This window comes from Chrysochloris asiatica, unplaced genomic scaffold (assembly GCF_000296735.1).
Source record: "Chrysochloris asiatica unplaced genomic scaffold, ChrAsi1.0 scaffold00106, whole genome shotgun sequence".
In the NCBI taxonomy this organism is placed as follows: Eukaryota; Metazoa; Chordata; class Mammalia; order Afrosoricida; family Chrysochloridae; genus Chrysochloris; species Chrysochloris asiatica.
Window position 1 is genome coordinate 3,445,097 of NW_006408624.1, and position 19,284 is coordinate 3,464,380.

The 19,284-nt window shown below is 41.9% G+C and overlaps 1 protein-coding gene across 1 annotated transcript; it reads left to right on the forward strand.

Annotated features, from left to right (window-relative positions):
• The first annotated feature begins 144 nt into the window (after positions 1-144).
• Positions 145-17,975, forward strand: THRAP3 (thyroid hormone receptor associated protein 3). The gene is made up of 10 exons (XM_006867536.1): positions 145-312; positions 4,330-5,232; positions 6,769-7,479; positions 8,748-8,920; positions 9,651-9,762; positions 10,679-10,763; positions 12,635-12,822; positions 15,349-15,547; positions 16,015-16,158; positions 17,754-17,975. The coding sequence occupies exons 1-10, from the start codon at positions 176-178 to the stop codon at positions 17,973-17,975; spliced, it is 2,874 nt and encodes a 957-aa protein (XP_006867598.1). The 5' UTR covers positions 145-175.
• Positions 17,976-19,284: the final 1,309 nt, after the last annotated feature.

A 19,284-nucleotide genomic window follows, 5' to 3' on the forward strand; every position in this document is an offset into this window, starting at 1 on the left:
GTGTGTTGCCTAGAAGTCCTTGTTGATGAAAGGACAAGGAGGGTCTTTTTGCTTTTAAATTAAAAAAAATTAAAAGTTCCTAAATGTTCAGAGAAGTTCAATTTATAGAGACCCATTTGTTTGAATATATTTTCTTACATTTAGGTATAATTGAAGCGTGACACTCCATACAGAGATGTCAAAAACAAATAAATCCAAGTCTGGATCTCGCTCTTCTCGTTCAAGATCTGGATCAAGATCTCGGTCTCGTTCATTTTCAAAGTCTCGGTCTCGGAGTCGATCTGTGTCTCGTTCAAGGAAGCGCAGATTGAGGTAAGGGGGTCTGATTCTATATTGAGATAATTATTGCATCTGTTGGTATGGGTTTCTGAAGATCATTTGTTAGACTCTTTCTATACGTTTCAAATGAATCGGAGGGCTGGCCAGAGGTGGAGGGTTGGGCTGCAAGAGAAGACCCATGTCTCTGCAAACACTGCAAATTCAAATCAGCTGTGATTGCCATGCTTTTGTCTTAATTCCTTTTCTCCTCTGCCAGCACCTATTATTTCCCATCCACTTTGGAAGAAAGCATTTTATTTTTATTTGAGCTGCTTGCTTCAGATCTCTACACCTGATTATTTTTCAATGAAGTGGTTTTGGAGGCTTGGACCAAAGTTTATCTGCAACACCAGTGAAGAAATGGATAGCTGGAATGATTTAGTAGTGTGATCACCAAGGCAAGGGAGAGAAGCCTTCACCCATGAAAAATAATTAAACTCGACATAACTTCTCAGGAGTCATTTGTCTATACCCAATACTAACTAGCTACATCTATTTTATAAAACACACCTTTAAAATATCTAAAAATTACTGTTTTTGGCATCACTTTGTCTTAACTAAATGTGAAAATTATTCTTTTGAATTTACTGCCAAAATGCTTTAATTTAGTCAGTTTTCACACCTTTAGGTGGATTTCCCTATTTCAGTTATATCTTGGAATAGGATGTCAAACCTCCAGCGTCTTTCTTCTTTTGATATGTTGTGAGTTGGTTTTTAATTCTTTCAAAGTGTTTTAATTTTGTTTGTTGGCAGATAAGAACCTTTCAGTAGATAAGAATTTCCTATGTGAGTTTGGAAAATGTGATTGATGTATTTAAGTACTAAAAGGAGGAATCTTTGTATAATTTCACATTTGAATCAGAATTATACTAGACAGGGAGGTAATTTCTCAAGTTTTGCCACTTGGAATCCCTGCTCTTTTTTCAAATGAGTGTCTAGAATCCTTTTCCTAAATTAATTAATTATGAATGTAATTAATTGTTGTTGTTGAGTACCTTCAAGTCAGATCTGATTCATAGTGACCCTGTATAAAGGTTTCCAAGGAGCTGGTGGATTTGAACCACTGACCTTGTGGTTCAAACTTCCCTCACAGTACAGGACTTACCCTATATATAGCACCACATGAGGACTTCATGAATATATAATAGACTACAGGAAAAGTCACTAAGCCTGTAATGACTGGTGGGATTTTTGCTCTGTCAACAAAAACAGGCTAATTCTTAAATGGAAATAGAATCTTGAGAAACTTCCTTGAAAAACAATATCACACCAGAGGTTAAACCAAAAATAGCTGTACGTTGATGATTCTAATAGAGAACAGGGAATTTTTAAACTTAAGACTCTTTCTCTTTCATAAAAAATAACAACAACATAGATATTTTTAAGATAGCATTCCATTTGAGGATCACAAGTCCTAGATTTTCTGTTTTTTTTTTTTTGTGTGTGTATGCATTTTCGTACTAAACTTTAATTAAGCCCTAGGCCAGAGCCTGTCTATTGCCCAATTGTGTCAGATTTCATATAAGTAGAATTTTATCCTACGTCCTTAACTAAATGAGAATGGGGAAAACCCACCAAGTGTATTGACATCTATCGTAGGAAATTGCTCACAAGGCCACAGAATTAAGCAGAAACTCAGTAACTGCTACCTTGTACCCAGAGTCTTTTGATTTGGGTGGTTTAAATCTCATTTTTAGCTTATTTGGCTCTGAAAGTATTGTTTTAAAACTTAGTGTAGTAAATGGTTCAAAACCAACCAGAACTAAAAGACCAAGTTGAATAAACACGAACCAAATTGAAAAATATTAACTAACTAATATTTATGACAACCTCAAAGTCTGGACAGATCTTTCTGGGCCCATCTTTTCTCTGTTGTCTACAGATTATTTGGCATGGTCATTGGCTTGGCAAAAGAGAGAAAACAATCTTAGGCAGGCAGTATGTGCTGAGACAGGCCTAGAGCCATTTCATATGACAATTCATATCTAGCAGATTGTAATTTTGGAGGAAATTTCTCCAATAGAAAAATTGCTTTTATACTTGATTCTAGTCTGCTGGCTGTGTTTTTTAGAAACAGATAAAATTGCCAATGAATGTTCAATTTTTATTTCTGGCTTATCTGTTTCATGCTTTTTTTCTTTTTTTCCTCCCCTCTCCTACAAGGAAAGTATACTATCCAGAGAGTTTGAGATGCCATGCCTTTAAAAATTAACTAACTGCTGAGTTCTACAGATTTGGAAAAAATTGATTGTTTCCTTGTATTTCACAGACTATATCCTCTTAAGTGACTTCTCGTAAATAACTTCATTTACAATCAGCAGAGACTCACATTCCTGCATCAGTGCAATGACTGCGGGGTTTGGATGCAGTATGCCACAGGGCCCTCACTAGTAATTGATAACAGAAGCAGCAGCAGCCCCTGAGGATGGGAACATGAATTAAACCCTCCTTAGTGCTGGTGGTGGATCACCTCCTTCAAGTATAGCCTTTTAATCTGGTCACATTCAATCTCATAGCCTGCATCTGCCTCTCCTTTCTTCTTTTCTTACATTGTTGTTACTGTTTTCGAATGAAAAAGTGTGGAAGGTAAGTTCTTTTTAAATTGTACTTAAGTAGCAACCATTACAACCAGCTGTAAGATGTAGCAACGTAGGTATCCGTTGCTATTGTGCTTGGGGGTAAAGGGTAATGTGATAAAAAGTGGAAAATCTGCCTTGCTTTAGATTAAATTAAGTAATAAGTTTCTCTTTTAGTGTACTGTTTTGTTAGTTGTTGAGCCTATCACATTTGCCAAAAGGGGTTAGTTTTGAAAATAACAAAATTGCATCTGTTCCCAGTCAGGCCTGATCTGGAAGGCCTACCAATTAATGGGCTGATTTTTATTCTAGATGGCAAAGAAAATATTTCTGAAGAGTTTTCTGGTAAATGTTAGTATTTCTAGTCAACAACCTAGGAATAATGACTAATGTGAGTGATAAAAAAGCCATAGTGATAAGTTGATTCTAAGAACCCCAGTGGTTTTTTTCACTTCAACAAAGTAGCTTTCGGTTATTGGATAGAAAGGAATAAAGCTTTCTGTCATTGACTACATGAGCATGTAATTTTGACAGTTGGTTTACTGTTGAATCCCTGTGGTTCTAGAAATGTGTGTCATTAAATGAAGAGGAATGCAATGCTAGTCTGCAGGTGGACTTGAAAAATGTGTAGATTGGCCGGGAGGGACAGGGGACTCTGTCATATTTTTCTCTTAACCTATCTCATGCACTTGGGTGCCTTATGGTCAGATGATGCCCTCTTGTGGCACTTAAAGGTAAGACCTTGTAGTGCAACCATGGAAATTTGACCTTTTAAATTGTGAAACTATTTTCAGGTCCCCAGGTTGTTTTTTGTTTAAATCAGTATTTTTTTGTTTTGCTGATTCAAATCCAATTCTTTTATGCTTTGAAGACATGCGTTTCTTAAGTTACAATTTAAATATTATTTGATGTGGACCTGTTGTCACGACATTCTTAGTATGGACTAAGAAATTAGCCCTGCACAGAGAGGTCATTATGATAAGGAGTGGCATGGTCTAACAGTCTAGGAGCCGGAGGACCTGAATAGTTACCTATCTGCCTTCCATTTCTTCTTCACTTCAATGACTTGGGACCTGTAAAATCCTCTGTACCTGTGAAAACTCACTATATTAATTAAGCTCTCTTTGTTTAATTTGGTACATTAAGAACATTGTTGTATCCTTTTAGTCACTCTACTTTTAAGTGTGCTGCCATTTTAATGAAGTCATTTTATTGTTCATTATGTATTGATCCTCATCTATGTTTCTGTACTTCATACAGACCACAGACAGTGAGACTGAATGCTAATTTTTTTTATCTTTGCTTGGAAACAAAACTAGAAAAATACAAGAAACATGAGGGATTTCAGAATGTTACCGTTGTATGCAGGCTTTTCTTGAATAAAAATGCTTGGGTCAAAAAGTCAACTATTTTTCCCTTTCCCTCCCCTTTTCAGTTCTAGGTCTCGTTCCAGATCGTATTCTCCTGCTCATAACAGAGAAAGAAATCACCCGAGAGTATATCAGAATCGTGATTTCCGAGGCCACAACAGAGGCTATAGAAGGCCCTATTACTTCCGTGGGCGCAACAGAGGCTTTTATCCATGGGGCCAGTATAACAGAGGTGGTTATGGAAACTACCGCTCAAATTGGCAGAATTACCGGCAAGCCTACAGTCCTCGTCGGGGCCGTTCCCGATCCCGGTCTCCAAAAAGAAGGTCCCCTTCACCAAGATCCAGGAGCCATTCAAGAAACTCCGATAAGTCTTCCTCTGACAGGTCAAGGCGCTCCTCATCCTCTCGGTCATCTTCTAACCACAGCCGAGTTGAATCTTCTAAGCGCAAGTCCGCAAAGGAGAAGAAGTCCTCTTCCAAGGATAGTCGGCCATCTCAGGCTGCTGGGGATAACCAGGGTGATGAGGCCAAGGAGCAGACGTTCTCTGGAGGTACCTCGCAAGATACAAAAGGATCTGAGAGCTCGAAGCCATGGTCTGATACAACCTACGGCACTGGTTCTGCATCAAGGGCCTCGGCTGTTTCTGACCTGAGCCCCAGGGAGCGCAGTCCTGCTCTCAAAAGCCCTCTCCAGTCAGTTGTGGTGAGGCGGCGGTCACCCCGGCCTAGCCCTGTGCCAAAGCCTAGCCCTCCACTCTCCAACACATCCCAGATGGGCTCAACTCTCTCGAGTGGTGCTGGGTATCAGGCTGGGACTCACCAAGGTCAGTTCGACCATGGCTCTGGGTCCTTGAGTCCATCCAAAAAGAGCCCTGTGGGTAAGAGTCCGCCGGCCAGTGGCTCCACATATGGCTCATCTCAGAAGGAGGATTCTGTTGCTTCAGGAGGAGCAGCCTATACGAAGAGGCAAGTATCTGGTGTCCCCTGCCTAGTTGTACCTTTATTTATCTCACCAGCTTGGCAGTTTAATTGTAATGTGATCTAAGTTAGAATTCTGATTAATGATAATAAGGTAATTCTCATTTCCTAAACTTCATTAGCAAATTTTAAAGCATCACCCAAGGAAACCTTCAGCTTAACTCTAGCTTTCCTACCTTCCTGAATTTGTATTGCAGCATAAAGTTTCTTTAGACTACTCTGCAATGATGTTAAATATGAAAAACATTTAAAATTTGCCTTGGATTCTACCAATGTAAGCCAAAGAACAGTATAGATTTGTGGGTCAGCTATCAAAAAAAATATGATCTTTGCCAAAATGAGTGGCCATTGGAGCTGTTAGATCCTCTAGGACCCACCAGCTGCTGTGATCGATCTGCATCAATCAGCCCGCCATGGTGAAGAGCTGCACCCTGACACACCCTCCACTTGAGGAGACTGGGCAGACTGGGAAAATCCAAGGCTTAGTCCAGGAAGGCCTTGTTTTAAAACCACAAGGTGGGTGTGTATCCCAGTAGAAGCCAACCAGGCTCCATATTAGGAGAGAACATGCTCTGCTTCCTTCCATCTTTCTACCCTGGGGGACACGGTGAGTTGGAACATGAATCTTCGTGTGCGTGTGGATGGATGGATTGGGATGGCAGACAGGTTACAGGGAAGTTGCAGTGAAACCAAGTTGTGGTCAAGAGGGAATGACTAGGCAGGTGGTGTCCTTTCCTCCCCCCCCCCCCTTTTAAATTAGTATATTCTTTGATGACCTACTATCCTGTGATTTTTATTTTTCTCTTTATTAATGCAAGTATACCTTGCTTAGACTGTCTCCATTGATGTTACAAATGAAATGTTCAGAATCTTTCCAGCCTTTAGTAAGTTCACTTTAAAATTCAAGTTTTGTTCCTTGCTAGAGGTGTCACCTCCATGAAAGGCTCAAACTTTTCCATAAGAAATAGTATGCTGCTTTTTGCCCCTATAATTAACGTACATTTTGTGTGTTTTTTTATTTGTATTTGCAGTACATTTCATGTTTAGATCTTCTAGGTGACTTGCATCAAATTTGAAGTCTCTTTTGAGACTTGTGTTTCCAAATAATGTGTTGTATAAAGGCCAAACAGTCCAAGGTTGACCATTCTATGTTAACTTTGCTGAAAGCAGATTTTAAGTGACTGAGTGAAGGTTGGGTAAGACCTTAAATTATTTTTCCTAGACCACATTACAGGTAAGTAGGTTCAGTTTTGGGGGGTTCTGTTTTTGTCTTTAGTGCCCTTTTAAAAGTGACCATTGTTATTTCATTGCATAGGTAAGGTACAGCTCCATGGATTGTGAGAAGCTCATAGATCTGTGTATATTGGTTTTCCAGAAATTACTAGAACACAGGCAAATAAAAAGTCATCTGGTAACACTGATATCTACAACACATGTTCTGAGACTCAAAATCAGTGACATGGTGTTATTTTGGAGCACGTTGCTTAAGCCTCTTGTGTGTTTCCGTTGTGTTTTTGTAACTAGGTATTTAGATGAGCAGAAGACAGAGAATGGAAAAGATAAGGAACAGAAACAAAATACTGATAAAGAGAAAATGAAAGAAAAAGGGAGCTTCTCTGACACAGGCTTGGGTGATGCGAAAATGAAATCTGATCTATTTGCTCCCAAATCTGACACTGAGAAGCCTTTCCGGGGCAGTCAGTCTCCCAAAAGATACAAGCTTCGAGATGACTTTGAGAAGAAGATGGCTGACTTCCACAAGGATGAGATGGATGACCAAGATAAGGACAAATCTAAGGGAAGGAAGGAATCTGAGTTTGATGATGAACCCAAATTTATGTCGAAAGTCATAGCAGGAGCAAACAAAACCCAGGAGGAGGAGAAGTCGTCCAAATGGGAAGGCCTCGTGTATGCACCTCCAGGGAAGGAAAAGCAGAGGAAAACCGAGGAGCTGGAGGAGGAGTCTTTCTCAGAGAGATCCAAAAAGGAGGACCGAGGAGGGGCCAAGAGAAGCGAGACTGGCCACAGAGGATTTGTGCCAGAGAAGAACTTCCGAGTGACCGCATACAAAGCAGTCCATGAGAAAAGCTCATCACCTCCCCCCAGGAAGACCTCTGAGAGCCGTGACAAGCTGGGAGGCAAAGGAGACTTTTCCACAGGGAAGTCTTCCTTCTCTATTACTCGAGAGGCCCAGGTCAATGTCCGGATGGACTCTTTTGACGAGGACCTTGCTCGGTGAGATGTAGTCTTTGATCCTCAGAGGTATTAGTGGACTTTGTTATTGTTGTTATGTGCCGTGGAGTTGCTTACGTGTGCTAAAAGGGCACTCAGGAACTAAGATAGGCCCCTCATCGATTGCCCACTGTTGTTCATGTTTCAGGCCTGATACCTCATGGCCACCTGTTCTCAGTGGAGAGTGTGTCACTGGTGGTTGTGTGCTAGGGACAATATCACATAAAAGGGGAAGCTTCTTTTCAGTCTTCAGTGACTGGCTTTTGACCTCCTGGGTCTCTTGTTCTCTCTAGTCCAATGTCCAGCATCCCTACTTCATTCTGTTTGTTCTCAAATATGTTTAGCTTTTGCTTGTACTGCCTTCTGAATCCATTTCTTTATTCTTAGCTTATTCACCAAAGTCCATATTGTTGTACGGTGCTGCAAAGTAATGTGCTGGACTGCAAAGTTGGTTTGAACCTCAAAGGCTGGTGGTTCAAGCTCACCAGTTGCTCCTCGGAAATCCTATACAGGTTTGCTGTGAATCGGAACCAACTTGACAGGACTTAACAACAACAACAACCATCAGATAACGTATCAATTTGAGAATTGAGGAAGACTGATGTATGTGTTTCTCTCCCTCTCTGCATTGCACCTTTGGTAAAGAGTGATAAATCCCAGGCTGACCATTCTTTGCTTGGAATAACATTTGCCCAGCCTGTTAGAAGTCTGCCTGAGCATCATTCCAGCCACATCCTACTCCAGCTTCTTTGTGTCAGCTCACTGAATGGCCTTGGCTGGCCAAACTGGTTCACCTTTTATAAGGCCTTCCCATCTGCTGTGTTGTGTTACAACTACTGGTCACCCTAACACTGGAATCTCAGCTTTAGTACTTTGCCCCTCCTATTGGTTCTAATTAAAGATTCCCAGTGAGAAAAAGGAAAGGTATCGATAGATTTTTGATACCCTTTTTATTCATAGTTGTGGTGCATTGAGGTTCTCTTAAACTTACTTTTGCTGTTAAGTGCTGTTGAGTCAATTCTGATGCATAGCGACCCTGTATAGGGTTTCCATGGAGTGCCTGGTGGGTTTGAATCGCTGAACTTGAGGTTAGCAGTCCAGTGCCTCACCAGGATTCCTAATCTTACGCAGGAAGGGGAAAAAAAGCTTTATAATAATAGATTTTAAATTCTCTTTTTTTCATAGAGGTGTGTAATATTGCATTGTTTAGTTTAAATGCTCTTACTGATATATTTCTTGTTAACTGGGCCTTTGCTATGTTTCCTTTTCAGACCCAGTGGCTTATTGGCTCAGGAACGCAAGCTTTGTCGGGATTTAGTCCATAGCAACAAAAAGGAACAGGAATTTCGTTCCATTTTCCAGCACATACAGTCAGCTCAGTCTCAACGTAGCCCCTCAGAATTGTTTGCCCAGCATATAGTGACCATTGTTCACCATGTTAAAGGTGAGTCAAGCCTTCAGACTGCTTTGGCCTCCCCTTCCACACCCTTTGCTTTCTCTATTGCAAACAGAAGCATGAGCGCATGAATAGGGAGCCTTTGGAGGCCCCCCCATCTCATCGAATGGCCTTTGAAGCTAGTGGCTGGCTTCAGAGAAATTTCCAGGGAGAAGTCTTCATTTTTTAAATTTACAGAGCTGAGTATTTTGAAATGCTACTAACCTGTGATCATGAGAATAGGTAAAACCCTTAATATGAAGGGTTAAAAATACTAGAAAAATTAGGTGTGGAAAATAATTTTCCATCACCACTGGCTTTTCCTTTCCAATAGACAGGAGCAAATCTCTTCCATACCTTCTGGTATGAGTTTCTTCCCCATAGTCTACCATCCCTTGGACACAAACAGGTTGGTGAATGACTGTAATAAGTGATATAGAAGCTGTGTTGGATCAATTACAGGCTCCATCTCAAACTTAAAACAGGAGTTTGTGCTGTACTTTAAAGGGAAGCACGCTCCAAATTATCTGTGTGTGCATGTTTTAAGACAGTAGAAACTAGTACCCAACATTGGATTATGTCTAAACCAGCCTTTTCTCCTGCTTTCCAGTATGTTTGTTGTGTGGATTTGACCTCTTTAGTTAATTTCTTTGGTTGCAGGTTCATGTAAAAGACACATGCATCTTGTATCTGTCTTTGGTAAACAGCATGTATTGTGTGTTTCTTTGACTCCCTACAGAGCATCATTTTGGGTCCTCAGGAATGACGTTGCATGAACGCTTTACTAAATACCTAAAGAGAGGAACTGAGCAGGAGGCAGCTAAAAACAAGAAAAGCCCAGAGATACACAGGTGAGGAGATTCTCAATTTGAGATTGTAATCTAAGAGTTCACCTCAGATACTAATTTTTAACATCTTGTTTTTGCCATGTTGGGTACATGAATAGCAAAATTAGGGGAGCACCATCTAAACTGTAGGCATAGCTGAGAGTGGAAGTGGGAATATGCTTAAATAACAGTAATATCTCTTGTTTTGGGCCTGAGGAATACAACTCTCTTGTTAAAGATTAACTTTGTACATTTCTTTAAGCAAAACTTTGATTGAATACCATATTCTTCTCTTGGAAGAATTTGCAGCAGGGTTAGGGCTATGGAGAAGCAAGAGTTTAAAATGGATTTAAAGAATTGTGAAAGTCTACTCAGCAAATAGGAACTTAGTCTGAAACAAAATCTTAACCTTACATTCAATTCTTCAGTAGTCAATTCTTGAGCCTGTTGCAGTAGGTAGGAGGACCATGTTTGCTTAAGTCTTGAATTTGGGGTCTCTTGCAGTGTTAATACATGGCAGCCATTTTTTTCTCTAATTCCCAAGATGAAAACTGCTCTTTGAGGTTAGCAAAGCATAGAAATCTTGATATGATACTGAGATTATAGGCATGGCTGTGGGTTTGTCTTACCTTGCTGGGAGGGAACGTGATAGACATGCCTTTGGATTTGGCTAGATAGTTGGGAGTGTGTGGTGTGTTTATATATATATACTCCTGGTGTGGGTGCTGTAGGATCAGCACTGGACTGAGGTTCAAACCCACCAGCTGCTCCTTGGAAACCCTGTACAGGGTCGCTGTGAGTTGGAACCAACTCAGTGGCACTCATCTTTGCATTACAAAATATAAGGAATGGTCAGAATCCACTGTCCAACTTAAGAACTGTTACCAATACCATATTCACACAATGTAATATTACACAACTTTTGTGTTTTCAATTTTAGAAGGATAGACATTTCCCCCAGTACATTCAGAAAACATGGTTTGGCTCATGACGAGATGAAAAGTCCTCGAGAACCTGGCTACAAGGTGAACTGTTGCTTTGATCAGTAATTCCAACAAAATGAGTGCGTTGGGCATGAACTTGACAGAAATGTGTTTGTTTAAATTACTCTCTACTTAAGTTTGTGTTTTTCTTTTAAGGATGGGCATAATTCTAAAAATGAACTACAAAGGGTTAATTTTTATTAAATGTATCAACAACCTTTGTGAAGTGGTTAGAATATGGTAAAAATGACCCCAAAGTCTATTGAGGTGAGCTTGAGAAAAAAAAGAGAGGAATTTTGGAACAAGTGCCCATGATGAGAGAAGAAACTTTTTGTGATATTTTTCTGCTTGTAAGTATTATCAAATCAACTGTATACATGCGCTATTTCCAACCATGATTTCAAAAAGACATATGCATGTCAGAGGAGAGGGAAATATTCATTCTTAAATGAGTAGAGTGTCATAAGCAGCGAGTCCAGTTTTTTCCTAGCATTGTACCATATCTGTCATCTGTCGGTTATTGTTATTTTAAAGCTAAACATTACTTTGATAGCCCAACTACATTTGCAATGATGTGCACGTAAACACTGTTAGTTAAGCTTGTATGAAATAACTAGATTTGGTTTTTTTTTTAATCTGAGCTTTTTTTTTTCTTCTTTTTTTTTTTTTAACCTTCATTCACATATACAGTTGAAATTTAAATTAAGAGATGGTTGTTCCCATGCTGCTCTAAACTTTTAAAACAATTAATAGTTTCAAATTTTCTAAACAAATTCGTGGTGTTGGTTGAATGTGCTGATGAGGCACCCTTGCGCAGTCTGTCTCCAAGTAGTTACCATCCTGGCACTAACCATGTGAAGCCCAGGGTTTTGAAACATCAGAAGAAACCACATCCTCCATGCCTCAGAAAGCTAGCTCATCAGAGGTGCTGTCAGCACTGACCAAGGGAGTGGAAGGTTGCATTGGTCTTTCTGTTTTTTGTTCTTTTTCTTCCTTTGGAGGATGTAGAGACCCCATTCCCTCTCTCAAAAATAGTCATAACAAAACAGTAAACTTACCTTACTACCACTCCGACAGTTAAAACTAAGCTTTATGAACCAGAAGATTTGGTACAGAATGAACTGCTCCTTCCTTCCTCTTTTAGGGGAAGGATTTATTTCCATGAGAGAAGTCTTGAGTGTAAGATGTCCTTGACACCACTTGACATCTTGCTCTCATGGACCGCCTGATTACCCATGAGTGTTTGAAAGCCATTGCTGTGAGGTTTTGGAGTGGTATGCAACATACCCTTGTTGTTGAAAGTTAACAGATCTCATAAACTTCTATCTGGTCTCGCCACTTTATGAACATATTGTCATATATATATATATAAAATATATTCTCTAGAGAAGTTTCCCAGTAGAACTCAGAATTTTGGAAGACTGCGTAAGTCTCCCATTGTCTCTTTGGACTCAGTACTCAGAGATACTACCAGCTAGAAGATAAAGACCTGGGTGACTGCTACAGTGTAGGTAGGGTAAGGAGAATATCAGCAGTTCCGGGACAGTTTCCTCTCCTAATGGTGACCTGTTCCAGAGCTGACTTTGGCTTCCTTTAACTTATAGGCTAGCCAAAATCGTTGCTGGGCCAGAGGGGTACAGAGACAAAGTGAGATCACACTGTAGCCCTTTCAGAGGCTACCATCCTCATTATTTTAGACACTTGGCTTGGACTCTGTGAGGAGTCCTCATGCCGTGACTTCTGTGCAGTGGGACATTTACATCCCTGTCAAGTTTGGGTGAGGTGCCTCATACTCCCAGTGCTTCCTTTGTACCACCCACCCACCCCATTGGAGTAGAAACCACAGTGTGTGGGGTGGTTGAGTTGGCAGCCTTGAATCCCAAAAACCTTAATCTTGACTTCTTTTTTGGCAGGCTGAGGGAAAATACAAAGATGATCCTGTTGATCTCCGCCTTGATATTGAACGTCGTAAAAAACATAAAGAGAGAGATCTTAAACGAGGTAAATCAAGAGAATCAGTGGATTCCCGAGATTCAAGCCACTCAAGGGAAAGATCAGCTGAGAAAACAGAGAAAACTCACAAAGGATCAAAGAAGCAGAAGTACGTCAGCCCCTGTCTGTCACCCCATTAAAATTCTTGAGGGTCTCTTGTTTGCCCTTCTTGAGCAATATACCAGACCTTCTGGACCAGAGGTCTTTGGGATAGGAATTTGAGCGCATCTTGTGCCAATTCCTCCTTCATATAATGAAACTGTCAAGTAGGATACCCTATTTGAAAACAACTTCTACAGACAAGTAGAAGTGATCCTTGTACAAAGAAGGCCTCCTAGGAGATTGGTGGTTAATCTGGCTAAAGTGACGGTGTTACGAATCATTTGGGAATTTGTGATTGTTTCAGACATGGTCCTTGACATGTTCTTGTGCCTCATATATCTTCGTGGTGGGTGGGGGTGGTGGCATCATATTTTAGAAACGGCTCAAAGCCATTTTCAGATAATAACTGGTCAAATAAACAGGGTGGAACTAGGTGGACAATTTCCCAAATGATTCATAACACCATACCAGATTTAATGCCTTTTAAACTAGTTTTGACTCTAGTTCCAAGAGAAGTATTAAAATACTCATTTAAGAAAGGTGTTGTCCAGTGCTGTTGAGTCGGTTCCGACCCATAGCGACCCAGAATAGGGTTTCCGAGGAGCGGCTGGTGAAACCGCCAACCTTGTGGCTCAAAACGACTTTGTAGTCCAGCACATTAACCCACAGCGCTACACCAGGACTCCTTAACAAAGGTAGCATTGTTGGATTTTGTAGGGCAGTATTCATGCCAAGACCCTGATGTCTTTATTTACATTTTTGAAAGTTCCATAGCTTTTCAATTGTGCCTCATAGCAAAGTTGAAGTCCCACACCTTTCTGAAGAAGAAGCACTCCTGCTGTTCATGAAATTCATCTGGCAAACATCTTCATATCTATTTTCTGGTAACCCTTTGAGATCATTTGAGCCGCCCATTATGTCCATTTGACAGGTGAAGCTCAACTCAGAATGACTTGCTAAGATCACATCAACAACACTCAGATACTCTCTGCTGCATTGTCTTTGGTTCTATTGTATTAGCTATGCACTGGGAGCCCTAGCAGCTTTCAAGACTGTCCCTGGTCGACCGTCTTTCACAGGAAATGGAAGTAGTGGCATGTTGATCCTCAGGGCTGCCCCTTTAAGGAAGGGAGCAAAACCCTTGAGGACTTTCAGAGTTAGGCTTGGACACTTAACATGGTTCCTCTTCTTGGAACACAGAACTTTGACTTGCAGTGTGATCTTGAAGCAGTCTTGTTATATCTATCCCTAATTTTCTGTGGTCTTGTCATTAAAATACTGCACTACAGTTTATAAGAACACTTGCCCAAACGAGGGGGCTTCACAAAGCTCATGGAAAACTGGAATTGAAAAATAATGGTATTTCATTGAACTTTTTGAAGCCTCTTGTATAAGGGAAGAATCATTTATATAAGGTCAGGTCACATAGCTAGTAAGAGGGGATGCTAGGTCTCCCATATAGGGCATTTTCAGAGTCTTATTTTTGAAAACCTTGAAATAGCATTGGTTTTTAGTAGAGTCTGAGTGTAAGAATGCTGTAGCAACTTAAATTTCCCCCCCCATTTTTTACAAGTAGATTCAAAGGTTTGAGTTCTGGACGTTGTCTTACCTGCATGTGTGTATGTGTGTTTGGGGCTTCTTTTCATAGTGGAAAAGGACTAAGAGAAGGAAGGGCAACAGGTTGCTGGCACTTGACTAGCACCTCTGTGGGGCGATCCCTGCTCTGGGTACCCAAGCCTCTGCTACCTTAGAGGCAGGCCTTCATCACAAGCGCATGGCAGGGCCGGCCTCTAGTACAGAGACTATGACTCATCACATTAAACTCATTTGTCCTAGTCTGTAATTTCCCCTAGATGAAGGGAAGGCACATAACTCTGGGAAGAGTTTCTCCAGATCCTATGCTTAATAACACAACCTGTTTGGGGCTCAGTGGGAGGTGCTATGTGGACTCATGGTATAATTAGTTAGAGCTCAGTTTGAATCCAGGTTCTCCTTGACTCTGTCCCCTGAGTCTGCTGATCTATAAAATGAGGAAAATCATGCCCAATAATCATAGTTGCCATTTACTGCATACCTGTGATGGCAGTGTAGAATGTTTAAACACGCTGTTTATTTCATCTTTAGAGTAACCCTGTAAGATGGGGAGAGTGCCCCAGTGAATAGTATAAGTAATGTAAAGCGCTGACAGATGAGAGTACATAACAAAGCCTTTGGCACACTCCCAGATACACCAGTGCTCTCCATGTAGCACTGTCTGCTCTCTCCTAACTCATGCCTGTGTGTTGGGCAGGGCTACTAGCAGCTCAGTGTGAGTTGTTCTTACTTCTGTTCATATCCTGTGCCTGTTTCAGCCTCAGACATAGGTGTGTTGGTTAACACAACTGACAATTGGGGAGGAAGCTCCCAAGTGTGCCCTGGTTGGTATTTTAGATTACTCATCCTTAATTTTTTTTCATCACAGAGGTCCTCCTAGTTACCCTTTGCCTCTTAGGCTCTGAGACTATCGACTGACCTGGCCCTTCTGTGTTCTTAGGAAGCACCGGAGAGCACGAGACCGGTCCAGGTCCTCATCCTCTTCCTCCCAGTCGTCCCACTCCTACAAAGCCGAAGAGTACACTGAAGAGACGGAGGAGAGAGAGGAGAGCACTACGGGCTTTGACAAATCAAGACTGGGGACCAAAGAATTCGGGGGTCCAAGTGAAAGGGGAGGAGGCAGAGCTCGAGGGACCTTTGTAAGACCCTACCCTCTTCCCTTTCTTCATACCCTTTGTTGCCACCAATTCTGGTTATGTTTCACCAGAACACTGGATTCTTTCCTTTGATAGAAATAAGTAATAGACCCCAGACTCTGCGGTCCCTTTCCTACCCCTCAGCCTTTCCACTTAGAGATATTTTTTGGTCCATTAATCATTTAGTTAGAAAGGCTCTTGGATCTTGGAGCCTCTGGTCTCAGAGCCTTCCCCATGTATCCCCTGCTGCTTGTGGAGAAAGCCTTGGACCATGTTTAGGCTGTAGGCTTGAGTTGGGATGAATTGAAAGGAACTGCCTGGAAAACAATGCTAGAATGGTTTGAGAATGACCCACACATACTGGAGGACAGCTACAGCTACGCATTCTGGGCCAGATGTGTTTGAACAGAATGTAGGGAATTGTTGTCTTTATTCCTGACATGACTCTTTTTTCCCATTTATTGGCACAGCAGTTTCGGGCCAGAGGGAGAGGCTGGGGCAGAGGCAACTACTCTGGCAACAATAACAACAACAGCAACAATGATTTTCAAAAGAGAAACCGGGAAGAGGAGTGGGACCCAGAGTACACACCCAAAAGCAAGAAGTATTACTTGGTATGTGTTTGAGGATAACCAGGAAGGGCCAGAGGGCCTTTGGCACAAATAGTAGCTGATAGCAAAACCTTAATTGGTTTGGCCAAGACCGTGATTAAATATGTGTGCAGGCGTATTTGGGGACTGTATACAAGCCAGATGGGTACAGACTAGTGCTGGTTAGATGGGTGTTAGGCAGTATCAACCTGGAGAGTCTTAGCACAGAAGGTGATATGGATTCCAAAGATAAAAAAGAAGTGTTGCTTTTGTCTGTAACTACTCTGTAACTTATTTAACTACTCCCAACCTCAGCCTCCTCTAGTGTCTTCCTACTAGAGAGCCACAGTCCTTCCGCTGAATCCACAGTTCACGCTCATTCCCAGTGCTAGGTTGACAGTGAGGAAAGTCACTCAGAAGCTATTCCTGAGAAAAGGGTTTCTCTTATCCAAGTTAATTGTTTCCAAGCCCCTCTGGGCCTGTCTTTCCTGCTCTCAGATTGGGTCTCTTCTAGCCTGGATCTAACCTAGTCAGTGAGTGATCTGTCATGCTTCGTAAACAGCAGGCTCAAATCCAAGCACATGTGGTTTTGGCTTTTGTAACCAGGTAGACTTGCAGCTTCATCTTCGTCACCCCTCGGAAGGGTGTGAGTATATGTAGTCAGTTGTTTAGCAAGGAAACATGTTGTGTGGATGACTGTGTATAGCCACTTGGCTTTTCTAGACCTGCTGTTTGTTGGCAGTGAAGCTCCAAGTAAACCCTTGATCCTATCTCTAGGGAAACTAATTGGCTGGGCCCAGGACAAGTGCTGAATGGAGTAGGGCTGCTATAGCCACAAGGATAAAAGCCATACAAGACCCACCCCCTTCCCACCTGAAACAAAGAGCATTGTCAACCTGGTTCACTTAGCTGTCCCGTCCCCAGGAGCCTAAGGCCTTAGGCTGGTTGAGTGGGTGGGATATAGGTGAGGTAACAGTGACTTTTAGTTCTCAGTATGCTTTCTCCTATTCTTTCATTGGACTCCCTTCTATCCCATGAGATCATCAGAGCAGGTATTGTTTGAAATGTAGTGTGTTTTTCCTACTCTGTCATTACTCTCTCTCCTTACATAAACCCTAGAGAGGACAGACACAAGATTGGGGATTGGGTTCTGGTCCTGCCTCAGCTACTAGCTAGTTTGAGACCCTAATTTGACCTGTTTTTGACTAGGACTGGGAGTGGGTCCGGAAGAACTTCCTCAGCTACCCAGATAAAGGCAGTTTCATGTTTCTGTGTTATCGACATTCTCAAACACATCCTTTGAGAGATGGCATTCACATGAACTTCATTTGCTTAGTTGGGGGTGCAGGTAATGACAGGTAATGAGGTGGACGAGGCATGTAAAAGTCTTAAATTCAGTGCTCAGGGAAGGTTTATTTATCATCATTTGTAAGTCCAGAAAGGCCCCCCAACTCAATACGCTCTTTACTCAGAACCAGTGGTGCTTTTGGAGTGAGGGCCGGAGAGAAATGTAGGAGTAAAAGACTGGTTGGGGCACAGGTTATTTTGGGAAAGGGACAGTTGAGTGGGTGCTGGAGAAGAGGGCTTCTGGCACTGATAGCAATTTTCTCTCTTCTCAGCATGATGACCGCGAAGGTGAAGGCAGCGAGAAGTGGGTGAGCCGGGGCCGGGGCCGAGGAGCCTTTCCCCGAGGTCGAGGCCGGTTCATGTTCCGGAAATCCAGCACCAGCCCCAAATGGGCCCATGACAAATTCAGTGGGGAGGAAGGGGAGATTGAAGATGACGAGAGTGGGACAGAGAACCGAGAAGAGAAGGACAACTTACAGCCCACAACAGAATAAGGACCAGTGATTGGAGCCCCTGCCCAAGGGAGCGGCGCTGGGAAGATGGCTGGTAGGAGCTGAACAGGAGCTTCGTAAAGATCCGATGGAAAATACCCACCCACCCACCCACCCACCACCAGCCTGGCAGATTCCTACTACAGCCAAAAGCATCCCTGGCGCTGCACCCCACTGGACAGAGGATGCTGGTCTAGGAGCCTGCGGTTAGGTCCAGCTCTTGAGCAGAACACAACCCATTGGGCTTTAGCTGTGTTTCTCAGTTCTTGTTGGTGTGTAGGGTGGGGATTGGGGTGGGGAGGGGAGAGCGATGCTTGGGTTTCAGTTTGTTCCCTATTAGAAAACCAACAGTTCTTCATTTCATTTGGAATAATTTGATTATTTTCTATTTCTTCTCCCACTTTCCTGACTTTAAAAGCCCCCCCCCTTTTTTTTTTAGACATATGTAGTAATATTAGCATTAAAAAAGATTTAATTTGGGCAACTTTGATTCTTAAAACAGAAAACAAAGCATGTGAATAAACATTGAAGTGTTCACCTCAGTTGGGACCAAACTGCTTGGATCTTTGTAAAAACTGATTTTGTATGTCTTGGAGGAGTTCAAGGTCTTTATGACTGCCTTGTGTTTGTTCCCCTTTTCTGCACAGCCACTTGATGACTGTTCCTGACTACCCTCCCCACCCCCACCCCACATGCAGCCTTCCGTCTTTACTGATTTCTTCTCGGCTAGACTGCCCATCCTCCAGCAGCAGTTCAAATACCCTCAACTTTCTAATCTTGTTGAGACTGCTCAGCAACTGGGCGGAAACTGGAGGGCGGTTTCTGGTCTGTTTTCTAAAAACTTCTGAATTCTATTATCTCTACAAATACAAGAAAATAATTTTTCAATATTTTTTATTAATCTTTTTATAAAGAAACTCCTGTGATTAAGGAAGGTGGTCTTGGTTGGGTAGTTTGTGGGTTTATTTGATTTTTTTTTTTTTTAAAGCTTTAAGTTGAAACATTCTCAGATGTTTTTTGGGGGCATCCTCTTAGAATGGGTCCTGTGCTTGCCTTCTGGGGAGGCGGTCCTGAGCAGGTGAACCATATGGCATTTATGCATATGTTATATGCGGACTGCACCCACCCCTTACCCCCAGCCTTTGCCTCTTGGATTGTTGTGCTACTTTCCCTTACTTTGCTACGTTCTATAGTTAAGTTGGTTTTACTTGAATGATTCATGTTTATGGGGGGGTGTGTGTAAAAAAATGCCCTTAAAATTTGTTTCAACTCCTCCTGCAATTAAAAAAAATAAATGAAGTGGCAGATGTAC